Consider the following 12,606-nt stretch of genomic DNA (forward strand, 5'->3'; position numbering starts at 1 on the left):
TTACAAATGCATTGGGGGCTTAAAATTTTTCTATTCATCTATGACAAACCATGAAATTCAATATTGCTCACCATGACCAATCCATGAAATTTGTCAACTTTGTTCCTCATTTTCACAGGGCCTTCCCCTTAGATGAAATGACCCACTGAACTAGGAGTATAGTAATTTTTTCATCTATGGTAAATCAGTTTAGTTTACTGAGATTTATTGTGGGCTTCAGACCTTGAGCTTTTTATGATTATGCATCATCATTATGTATATAATTCCCAATTTATGGCAATTTATCTCACTATTTCTTTCCCTTTCGGAAAGAATTCTCCAGTCTAAAATTAGTTCTCAAAAGTCAGGTTGCCGCAAGAGACAATCTGTAAACAATGGGTTTCTTGAAAGTCAGAATGGGTGAAAATTATGGGGAAATTGAAATCAAAGTTATTAATTACTCTTAGAATTTCTAACACAAAAGTCTTAAAATTCACTGAAAATCAACCTAATTTTTCCTAAGAAATATGTATAATTTTTACTATCCAAGAAACTAAGAATATGCGATATTTAGCCCTTCAAGATAAAGTGATTATTTTGGAAGAGGGTTTAAACAAAGTTGTATTAATTTTTACTATAAGATTTACTCTAACCTCTTCTATAATATTATAAATTTGAATGATATACACCAGAAAATTCAAAAATTTTAATTTCCCTAAATATTTATTTAGCTAAGTAAACTATGTCAACATTTAAAAAACATAATTACGTATTCCTATTTCCACTTGCCATTACTAGCTCAGTCACTAAAGTCTCTTACTAAAAATGCAAATCTATGGCAGATTAACTGAAACTATGGAATCATCAGGTCTCTTCCAGATTTGAGAATATTTTAGAATCCTTTAAAATATTTTTTATTAGAGAAAATCACTTTATATAAAATTTAAAACACTTTTTAAAAAGCATAAAGACATTGGACATGATTTATTTTTTCATAGAGTAATCAACCGATCCAGTAATATAATCTGAAATAACCAAACCAATAATATAATTTGATCATTTAAACAACTCAAATAGTGATGCCTGAAATGATCTTGATTGAAATGGAGCCTGAGCAACTGAATAGGATCAACCAGTAGATGTATAACATACCATTAGGGTCAAATTGTTATGACAATGAAAAAAACCCTGTTGCTTAGTGTTAGTTTTGTAAAATGACTTGATTCACAATACCAAAAATGCACTTCTATAAATTTCTACTTGCTACTTCACACAACTCGGTAAGTAGTATGAAAATAACTTCATCAAATCACATTATTTTATATATCATAATAGCTAAAAATAAAATAATTTGATACTTACTGGTATAATTCAGTTAATGGTGCAGTCACAATGACCAGTGTTGTAAACAGATTATTACAATGGGTATGAATTTTAAAAATTTTATCATCTATATACTCATGAGGATTCAAAAGCTTCTGTACAGATGGACAAACCGACCATAAAATATTCTCAGTACATATTAAAATTGTTGTGACATCAAGTCTGTTGGAAAGAAAAAGAAGAAAATCACGTTAAACAAAATTGTTTTCCTGCTTGGTATGTACACTATCATCCATATCTATTCTATGAGGCATATGTAAGGACAGAAACATTGGGTTAGATAGCAGAGCTTCAGAGATCAAAGACAGATAAGAACATCAAAGGAATTTTTGAGTTTCCAAATGTTAGCAGGAATACTATTATCCATATTAGCCATTATCCATGTTAGCCATAATACTATTATCCATGTTAGGCATAATACAGTTATCCATGTTAACCATAATACTATTATCTTTAGGGATGGTGGGATTTATAGTAGTTAAGTGTTTGAGGAATGCTTTAAAAAAAGTTTATTTTGCCTTATCAAGATACTGTTCAAGAAGCTCAAGGGACTTTCCTTGAAATTAAATTCAGCAAAAGAAAAGAAAATTTGATAGCTGAATAATTCTCCTCATCAAAGTACAAGTAGTCAAAAAAAACCTCACAAGACTGGGTAACATGTTCTCCCAGCAGGTGGGAGACAAGAAACAATGACACCAGAATCTCAAATGGAAAAGCTTATAGTTCTAGAAATTTCCAATACTAAATAAGTTTATGGAAAATATATTATCTTATTTATAAACTCATTTCTTTGTCTCTATATTTCCCGAGTTTTAATAGAGATCTAAAGATCTGTTTAAATATTATTTTGGTATATGACTAAATTGTACAGATCTCAGTTTATTTTCTCTTTTTTTTTGCTTTTAAATTCAGTGCTGATAAATAGAAAATGGGAATTGTGAAGTGATAAATGAGTAAGTTTGAAGATCTTTTAAAATGATATTTTGGCTTCAAATTTATTACATATAATACAAGTTATACATATATTAATAATATATAACACATATCATATGTAAACCATATATATGGTTTTGCTTGTATGACAGTTGGAAGCTACCAGAATTCTAAAAGCATCAATAAGCACCCTTAGGAAGGCTTAATTGTAGTTTGCATCCACTTAACTCTAATTGCTAATTAAACAACTGCAAATCCAAGATATATGTATACACATACACAAACATACATGCATGTGAAATCAGACTTCCACATAATGATGGTTTAGAATTAACCATTCAAAAAAATATTATTTAATTGACTTATAAAAATGAGAAGAGATAATTCTAGCTTTGCATGGCATTTCTATGTAATCACCCAGAAAACAGAAACTGAAAGTCTACTTATTTCATGAGCTATAGTAAATCTGATTTCATAAACATCTCATAATGACTGCGCCACCTCAGTCAAAAGTGAGGAAAAGAATGAAGGTGTTCTTTGCTTTCAAAAGGATTTTTCCATCTATTCTTCAGAGTTCAATGTTCAAAAAAAAAAATGCTTGGTCAGTAATTCAAAACAGCTTGTGCAAAATACCCCATTTATGGAACACTGTGGCAGGACCTAAGTGCCCTTCCTATGTAGTATGCTTTACAAGAATGTGATCAGGGAATAATTCCTACTTAAAAAAAAAAAAACGCTTCTAAGTCTGTCTTTAGGTTCTTTCTAACTTATATCTGGAAAAAAAAAAAAAAAGAAAGAAAAGAAAACTGTATCTAAAAAACAGGTCTTAATCACATTAGTCAGAGTATTTAGAAAACAAAAGCTTTCACTTCATATAGACCATTGCCATCATGTAAGCACATTTTTGTAATATTCACTGCCTAGATAATCCATGGAATTGGACTATAATTCAGTCTTTAAGACCCAGTGACTGCTGCTTCTCATTTTGTGTGATTTCTCATTTTGTTGAACTGGCTTTTGCTAATACATAATGAAAAGAAATGGAAAAAAAAAATAAAGGGAAAGACGAAAGAAATAATTCGAGTATATTATGAAAAAAATAATTAAACAAAAGAGCCTTCTTAATGAAGATTACCTACACTATTTAAAGGCTTGGGAGGAAAAAAAGCTAAACTAAAATCTCCTGGTTACAAGGCATCTTAAAGTCAGAGTACTGTTATCATAGCACTGCTACTTTCTCCTCTATTCCAGGACCTTAATTTTCTCTATCTTTTTTATTAACCTTTGGATATCTATGTTGTAGATTTTAATACGTCCTGACTCACTTTTTAGAAACAAGAGGGTTTTTTTTATATACAATTTTAAGAAGAAAAAAGAGCAAAATTATTTTGATTCAAGTTCCACATTTCCACTTAATTATCTCAGGAGAATTGAATATGATTTCCTTTCATATGTTAGAAATGTTAAATATACAAGGAGTTATGTCATGAGATTCAGAATTACATTCTGCTTTGTACAAGTGATGAAAAAGTTTTCCTGAAAAGCAATGGTTTTCATAATTTCAATTACCTTATTTGTGGAGTTCTCTTATAACTGGGATGGGCCCGAGCATATCTGGAGGCCAGGAGACCCAAAGATTTCTCCAGCACTTCCGCTAAAATCTCCTGGGCTAACTTAGGGGGCAGAATGGTCCAGAGATCATGATGAAGAGCCCAGAAGAAATAATGCCACATCTGGAGCGAGAAGGAGCATCTTTCCCCCTGGCAAAACCACCACACATTAAACAAGAGAATCACATCTCCCCAAATGTCAGTTTGCTTCTTATGAACCTAATTAGTTCAGGCTGAAAGGAAATAGCTGGAGAGTTTGACACACTAGATGATCAAGAAAGATTTTTGACAAGATGTAAAACATCCTTATTGACAAAGGAACATATGTTTTATTTCAATTACGAGACCAGATATTCTAGTGCAAATCCTGACCATAGGCATTTGACCTAGCACATCCTTGATTTACCTTCCCCTAGTCTAGAGTTTAACATTTACTTTTAAGTAATCATCTTTATAGCTGCTTAACAAGTTATGACGCTGATTTAAGAGAGTGGGCTGATTTGTCTGAAATTAAAATTTAATCAATTAAATTGTCTAAGTATGTATATTTTCTGGGATTATTAGCATCATTGAGATCATTTTATAAATGTAGATTTCACATTACAATAAAATAACAGGAGTAAAAATAAACTTACATACTAGATACTTATCAATGAGCAGGAAAACAAAGGGGGTGGATATCTACTGAAGATTATTGCATTAGGCTATTTCCTCCACAGAGTTTTAAAAATAATACCAGAAACAAATGCTGTCATAGTCTGATTTTGCAAGATTTTGTAAAGCCTAGGCAAATGTTATCTTTTCTTTGTATTTTCACAGTATTTTATACTTCTAAAGGGCCACATTCTTTTCCCTGTGCCAACTGACCACAGAGTGAGACCCAACAATGGCCCAGACCAAGGGAAACAAGCAGAAATGAGAAGGTAGCCTCGAGTGAATTACAACCATTAATTATCTAATATGCTCTCAGGGAGGTATGCTAGCAATTTGACCTCATTTTCTTCAGACCAGATTAAAAGATTACTTGAAATGGAAAGAGTAGAATGCGTTCTTCAAACTATCCTAATTATGTAATATATCAAAAGTTAAAGGAGCAAATCTTTCCATTTTATACCTAAGTAACACTCTTGGACATAAGCTTAGTCCATTACTTATAGTTTTTAAATAAATGTCACCTTAAAAAAAAATCTACTGTTCTCTTATATCTGAATTTGATAGTTTCTCTCTTTCTTTTTTTAAATGGCTACACCCGCAGCATATGGAAGTTCCTGGGCCAGGGGTCAAATCTAAGCTGCCTCTGTGACCTACATCATAGCTGTGACATCACCAGATCCCTTAACTCACTGTGCCATGCACAGGCCAGGGATTGAACCCACAACTCTGCATCAACCTGAGCCACTGCAGTAGGATTCTTAACCCATCGTACCACAGCAGGAACTCCAAGCTTATAATTTCTTATGTAGATAACTCCTTTACACATTATTCTCCTGCTAATTTCTTTGATTACCAAAATCTTTGGTAGTCACTGTAACAATAATAACTTATGGTTATTATCTATCGGCTTCCAAATAGAGTTTATAAGTGATAGAATTATTCTCCTTGGGTGGGAAACTTGGGTAAAGATGTACAAATGTCAAAGAGTAAAGTTCAAATTGGTGGAGGCTTTTACCACTGTTGCCTTCCTAACTAGATGTCCATCAAAACTGTTAAAGGAAAAATATAAATAAAATTAATGCAGAAGAAGCAAAAATTATAGTTTCTTATACTTTATTGTATGTTATGAGATAAAGAATGCTTTTAAAAAGTTCCTCAATCAAGGAAAAACTTGATTTTCTTACATTAATTAAAGCAAAATTGACCCAGCTGATGCTATGATTGGTATGAATGATTTACACTAACTTTCTCCATGGTGATGGGTGGGTGCTCATAATAATGTGGACAACATGATTTCTGATATTTTTAAAAAAAATGTATATATATAAAACCAATTTCCTTAAGAGCTACCTTTTAGCAATAAATGAGAAATAAACTTTAGGCACACAGATTTCTTCCCTTAAAAGCAAAATATACTAATGTTTAAGACTTTTGAAATATAAAATTCATGTTCACTTAACAACATTCCAAACTGGTCATCATTCTCAAAATTCTCTTCCAAATGTGTATGACTTCAGTGCATGCAAGGGTTTTCATTAAACTCAATGTGATTCATTTATTTTTCTGACCTGTTTCCCTATTTGTTGTCATCTCAAACGTATTCTGCTTGTAAACATCTGTTATTTTTGTAGACCCACTATAATATAAACAGATGTGAGCTTTTATTTAGATTATATACCAGGAAACAAGCAGCTGGGGTTTATTATATAAGCCACTCAATATTATCTTTGAACAGACAATTCTTTATTCTTTGACTATTGGAAAACACAAGTTGTTAAAATTGAGCAGATGTCAACTATACTAAAAGCTTAATTTTAAACATGTAATTTGAATACCCACTGTGCCATCTGACCTGCACCTCATCAGAGAGTTACTGAACTCTTTGGGTCTCTCAACCTGACAGTTTAGAATATGGGAATAATGTATCCAGTGCTCACTTGATATCACAAAACACAAGCAAATATTGCTCTGTATCTTGTAAATTCTTTACTACATTCTGCACATGGCAATAGATTCCCCTGAGATCACTATCCTCCTCTTCTCCTCCAGTGAGGCAGATTTCATCTCCTCTCCTCTCATAACAGCCCTGCCAAAAACATACTCGTCCTATTTCACAAATCAGTTGGAATAATGGGGAGAGGACGAGGGAGGGGTGTAGTTTAACAGGAGAAAACCATGTCAGGTACTCTGGTTGTCAAAACAACTTAACACGTGCTATTTTTAGAAGGTTCTTATTTTTGGTAAATAGAAAAGCAGTATCACTTTATTTTTCAGAGCATAAATAACAACCACTAACTCTGCAATTAAATTGTAACTACTGACCATGTAAGTATATGGAAGCTACAGTACCATGTAATCACAGGGTAGCTATCTCGTTATTTCTGTCTTGGAAGCTAAAGCCTTGTCATAAGATCTAAGAGCTGCATGTTACATGGTAATTTGTTTTTTTTAATACTTGGTAACTTCAATAACAGGTTCCCAATACATATTATTTATATGGTACAACTCTTTGAGCCCCCAATTTGCATAAAAGGAAAATATTATACCCCTATGCTGGACATTTAGTGGGATGATACCTGTTCTTCAATGGAAGCAACATATAAAATTGCCCATTAGTACATGGACATATTGAAATAGTTTGAAACATGAGATGGATTAATTTTCAATGAATCTCTGTTTACCTCAAGGCAAATAAGGGAGCTGTGATGCTGCCAGGAGAGGGGAAGACCAATACTTTTATTCTTATCTCAGGCTACCAGCTGCACCATACCACTTTCTCGTTTTCATTCTGCTCACTGCTGTTTGAAGTATGTCAGGCTGGGAAACCCTATATGGATGCTCTTGCAAAAAGAAAAAGTGTCTGGGAAGAGCCTCTGAAGGAGAGATGAAATGGTCTTAGAAAAAGTGAAAAGCCCTTTTAAAAAGCTGATAAGCTGCACCTCTCTGTTGTGACAACATTTATTATGATAATAACTCAGGTATAAATGGAGCCATGGGAACCCTCAGTGTCAGGAAGGTGACAAGAGTGACTTCACTGAATACAACTCCACTCTGTTTTTCTCAGTACTCCACAGTTATCAGGATAATCAAGAAAAACAAAAGGCATAAGCTTCAATTTGGAGGAAGGGGTAAACTGAAAAAGCTGGTGAAGCTGGGTTTGACTGATAAATTTTTTTTAAAACCTTGATTACCTTGATTAAGATATTATAAATGTTTCACCCTGCCCTGAAACCAACATCAAGGGATTTCGAATATTGAGATTTACGTATAATCAATGGAATTCAGGGGAAGGATAGCTAATGAAGCCTAATGATGAATAATTTTAATTGATTATACTGGGAATCATCAGGCTTTAATTCAGTAGAAATTTGGGATTTCAAAACATGGACTAAATGAAAATAGGTAAGCTATAAATGATCAGATGGGTCTTAAAGCACACTCATAAGAACATACAATAAGAAAGAAAAAATAAATTTAAAGAATAAAGCTGCTTAATAAAATATTTCTCGAACACAGATGGAAATACATAACAGGAAAAAATGCAAGGATACTTATTACTGGTCCTTTTGAAAAAAATACAAGATTGTAGTATTTTGGCATTGTTTTCTCTTTGGGTTTTCATTGTATCCCATTATATTCCAACTTATTTTATAGCACTGAACCACTGTAGTTCAAATTAAGTTATTTTTACTCTTAAGCAGAAGGAGAGTTCTGATGTCTAATTATTTCAGGTTTTTAAAAACAGTGTTTTTCTAAGTACAAATTCAATATTTTAAAAATATTATCCTAACAGCCTTCGTGCGTTAGTAATGCCAAGCTCATGTTTCTAATTAGCCAGAAAGCAGGTAGGCAGTAAAACATATTTGTGTAAAAAGGAGGGATAGTAAACTTAACTTCACACCTCATAAAAAGCTTTGTAGTCATCCCAGTGGTGGCTCTCAGCATCCTGTAAAATGCTTGTAGCACAAACTCTGACGCAGTAGTCCGTAACCTGAAACTGTAGAGTGTTGATGAATTCCTGATATCGTTGGACAGGCACCAGGAATATGGGTCTGTTCAGAGGGAATGATCAAAGAGACAGAGATTTAAGGCCTGGGCAGTAGGAGGTAACAATCTCCAGTACTACAAATGGTTTTGATTATCAGATATCAATCATTCATTTCCTCCTAATGCTGAAGTCTACATCCACATTCACTTTCCAAAAAGAAAGGAAAAAAAAAAAAAAAAGCGGGTCTTTGTTTTGTAAGTCCTTTGAAAACGTACATCTGCTGTTCCACAAATATGCACTTCAACTTGAAACAAACTGCACTGTCAATACATCATTCAAAAATAAAAGTATTCTTTGTAAGCCTATTATTAGACATCAGTGCATTATTTAGGCATTAGGTTATTGTTATTACAGAGAACAACATGCATTTGTCAGAACCAACTTTTATAAAACAATCACACATCCCACAAACACACTCCTTTTATTTTAAAAATTGTAATTTTGTAGACGTCAATTATCTCATAAGCTGTTTTACGATATTCTACAGAAATAAAGGCACATTTTGTTTATAAATTCAAGTATGAATTACAACATCTGACTAAGAGAATTAAAGAAATATCACAGTTATACTCTACATCAAGCCAAATTTATTTTATCTATAGCTATTCATATATAGTATATTCTTTCATGTTTTCTTTCATTACTAAGGGACTACAAAGGCTGAATAAGGAATATAGACTGGATTCCTGGGCTCACACTGGACTGCCAAGTCTACATGTTCCCCGTGCAAGGGGCTGTGCTGTCTTCTGGAGAGTCCAAGAGGAGCCAGGTACATAACATGATAATACCCCTGGTCATTTTTATTCTCTATCTGGAAAACATTTGGTCTTTTGGGACTAAGAATACATGAGAACTAAGACAGCCAGATGCAAATATGAAGGATACTTATTATTAAATGGATGCTCTGAAGTATACTTACATTGGTCAATAGAATAGATTGAAATACATCTCTATATCAACTCCTAACATGCGTTGGCCTAGGAACAAAAAGGGGAATTTTCCATACTAAGTGTTTTGTGTGACAAAAATAAGCTTATTTTTCATTTTCAGTGTAGTCAGTACAATGTGCCTTACAGAATGGAAAGGGTTTGTTTGGCCATGTAACAACATGCAGTAAATAGTTGCTTCAGATTAGAGAATGGGAAATGCATGGATTGTCTGAGTGGGCCTTCAGAAGGAACACCTATCTTTCTTACTATCTATGTATCTGGTTTAATACATCCCATGCTCCACCTTTTTGACATTTCCAAGTCAAGACAAGTGAAAATAATCCACCATGTTAATTATTATTTTCTCCTTTTCAAATATTGTTATCAAAATTCCACTCCTGTGTTATCCAAAGATTACATATTACTTCAAGCATGGCCATCAACTTAATTTCAACAACACTCACTTCTTAGTATTTTCTTTCATCAAATTATCATATTGCATAAAATGCTGGAAGACATATACCGCCGTGGAGAGCAGCGTGTGCAAGTTTTGCAGGGGTGCTTTGGAAGGAACCTCTTTGCCTCTCTCTTGCAGTCTCGCCAGAACAGCTGTTGCTACTTTACAACAGGCATCCACAAAGTTTGCTCTAATTTCCTGAAAAGAATCTTCTCTGCATGCCAGAGCCAGTGGAAGCATTGTGTCAAGTTTTTCCATGATGTCAAAACAAAACTAGGGAGAAATAAATGTAGCACTGAGTTATTTGTATTCTGACAGCACCGTGTAATTTATGTATAGGGGAGCTAAATTCCAAAATAATTAATTTGGCATCAAACATAAACATAATGACATAACATTATAATAATCAATTTCCCAGTTGTAGAAAGTTAAATGTGTTATGTCAAATAAGGAAATAGCAAAATGATGCTTCTCTCTATATAACCTTCAAATCTTATGCTTACACGAGACAGACATTATGAAAAACTCATGAAATACATGACAATGCTTTCACACGTAGTTAACAGAACTCAAAAAATATGTACCTTGATATTAACATGATTGCATTATTTGTAATTTATTCCCAGGGTTTTTTTTTTTTTTTTTTTTTTGGCTACATTTTCATAAAAGTTCTTATTTTTGGCCATGCCACGGCATGTGGAAGTTCCTGGGCCAGAGATTGAACCTGCACCACAGCAGTGACTTGAGCCACAGCAGTGACAACACAGGATTCTTAACACACTGTGCCACCAGGAAATTCCCAAAAGTTTTTTTTTTTTTAATAAATCACCACATATAAATAAGGTTATATCAGTTAAACTTATATAACCTAAAAGCATCAGAAACAATCTCAGATAGCATCTTCTTATTGGTAAGGAGTTAGCAACTTTCAGAAGTGATGTGCTCAGCTTTTCACTAGTTATTAACAATTGATTCCTCCTTAACCACAAAGTAGGTGTGATGGAAGAACAGAAAGGTGCAACTTACCTCTGCTCCAGATCAGCCAACAGGGTTCCCTGGGTATGTTCTGGAGCCTCAGGGTGGTGGCAAGCAGATTAAGGAGGTCATTTAAGAATATTTCAAAAACATTTCAATCATAGGCTGCTGAACCTACTGCGGCTTTTAATACTGAGTAACTATATTTCCATAATTAGTTCCTATTTTCTAGTATGTTCCATGACACTCAAAACACGGATTTAAGACTGATGCTGGGGTTCCTGTCATGGCTCAGCAGAAACAAATCTGACTAGGATAGATGACGCGGTTCCATCCCTGGCCTCGCTCAGTGAGTTAAGGATCTGGCGTTGCCGTGGGCTGTGGTGTAGGTCGCAGATGTGGCTCGGATCTGACATTGCTGTGGCTGTGGTGTAGGCCAGTGGCTACAGCTCTGATTCAACCCCTCACCTGGGACTCTCTGTATGCTGTGGGGTGGCACTAAAAAAAGGATCAAAAAAAAAAAAAAAAAAAAAAAAAGACCGATGCTAATAAAACAGAATGTTCATGAAGGTTTATACGAAGATTTAAAAGTTGCCCAAACCAATAAAAGCCAGTGACTCCTCCAACTTCCTAAATTTCTCCTGGAATCATTCAAAGGTATAAACCAAACAAGAAGTTTCCCAGGGAAGTCACAGAGGTCCCCTCTTTAGTTGCATCAGATTCATGGGGCAGAAAGTTGGCCATAGGTTAAAGTTCTTTTTGCTGGCACAGCGGCCCATGGATATCAAGAGAAGAAAACTGGTATTGGGTCAAATGCCAAGTGTTTGCCAAGCGACTCCACCATTTTTCTATTGGTTCATTTTACAGTGACTCATTTTTTTATATATTAAAAAAAATCTCATTATGCCAATCTAATTTGAAAGGATTTCATTTGATACTTGCCTTGGCAATTTTCTTTGGTTGGTCTGCCTCAGAAACCGTGTGGCTATCTTGCCAAACTTGCTGGACATTTACAAGGTTCAAAGCATAGCTCATAGCTGAAGACCTTTCCTTCTGTTCCTGTTGGAGAATTTTTGTGGAAAAATCTTCAATTGCTGTTGTTATACAGTGTGCCATGGGAAGAGACACTTCTTTAAATGCATTTCTCCAGCCAAAATCTAATAAAGTAGCCTGAAATATAAATTTATATGAAGTTATATTACTCTTAACTCAACAACAAGTGTTTCTATTGTTATAGATATAAAAGTATTACTTTCATTCAGCATGTTGAATATAGGTATTCTTTGATAAGCTGTAAAAGCCATTCTTATAACCTAAAAATATTACCCAGTGAATAAAGCAATATACAAAAACATGTGCATTCTTTACACAGAGTAATATACTGACATTTCACTTTAATTCATCAGTGGATTTAATCAAAAACTTTTTTTTCAAAATGTAATCTCTTAAATATAGTTCAATAAAACCATCTTTATGAGAGCTGAAAGTTACACTCACTATTTATCACATAAAGCAACCTTTAAATTCAATATATTTAATAAAGTCTAAATTGGATTTTTATAGTCTTTTTTATAGTTTATTGTTAACAAGTATTGCAACATAAGACAGCATTTAATATTCAATCTCTTCTTTCTTTTT

At 33.7% G+C, this 12,606-nt stretch overlaps 1 protein-coding gene across 11 annotated transcripts in view; it reads right to left on the reverse strand.

The window, feature by feature from the left end:
- The window catches only part of KIAA0825, a 399,794-nt gene that overhangs the window by 278,774 nt on the left and 108,414 nt on the right, over positions 1-12,606 (reverse strand). For all 11 annotated transcript variants that reach the window (XR_014838284.1, XR_014838285.1, XR_014838282.1 and 8 more), the window contains 5 exons: positions 11,911-12,138; positions 10,001-10,266; positions 8,461-8,611; positions 3,865-4,055; positions 1,342-1,524 (listed from right to left, as the gene is read on the reverse strand). Coding sequence is in view for 7 of the 11 variants with exons in the window: in XM_085014028.1 (XP_084870154.1) it covers positions 1,342-1,524; positions 3,865-4,055; positions 8,461-8,611; positions 10,001-10,266; positions 11,911-12,138 (1,019 nt within the window). In the remaining 4 variants the exon portion in view is untranslated. The remainder of the gene's footprint in view (positions 1-1,341; positions 1,525-3,864; positions 4,056-8,460; positions 8,612-10,000; positions 10,267-11,910; positions 12,139-12,606) is intronic.

Source organism: Sus scrofa, chromosome 2 (assembly GCF_054392235.1).
Source record: "Sus scrofa isolate SSC_HxYL_T2T_F1_AM1 chromosome 2, Sscrofa_HxYL_maternal_Yorkshire_Landrace_v2.0, whole genome shotgun sequence".
Classification (NCBI taxonomy): Eukaryota; Metazoa; Chordata; class Mammalia; order Artiodactyla; family Suidae; genus Sus; species Sus scrofa.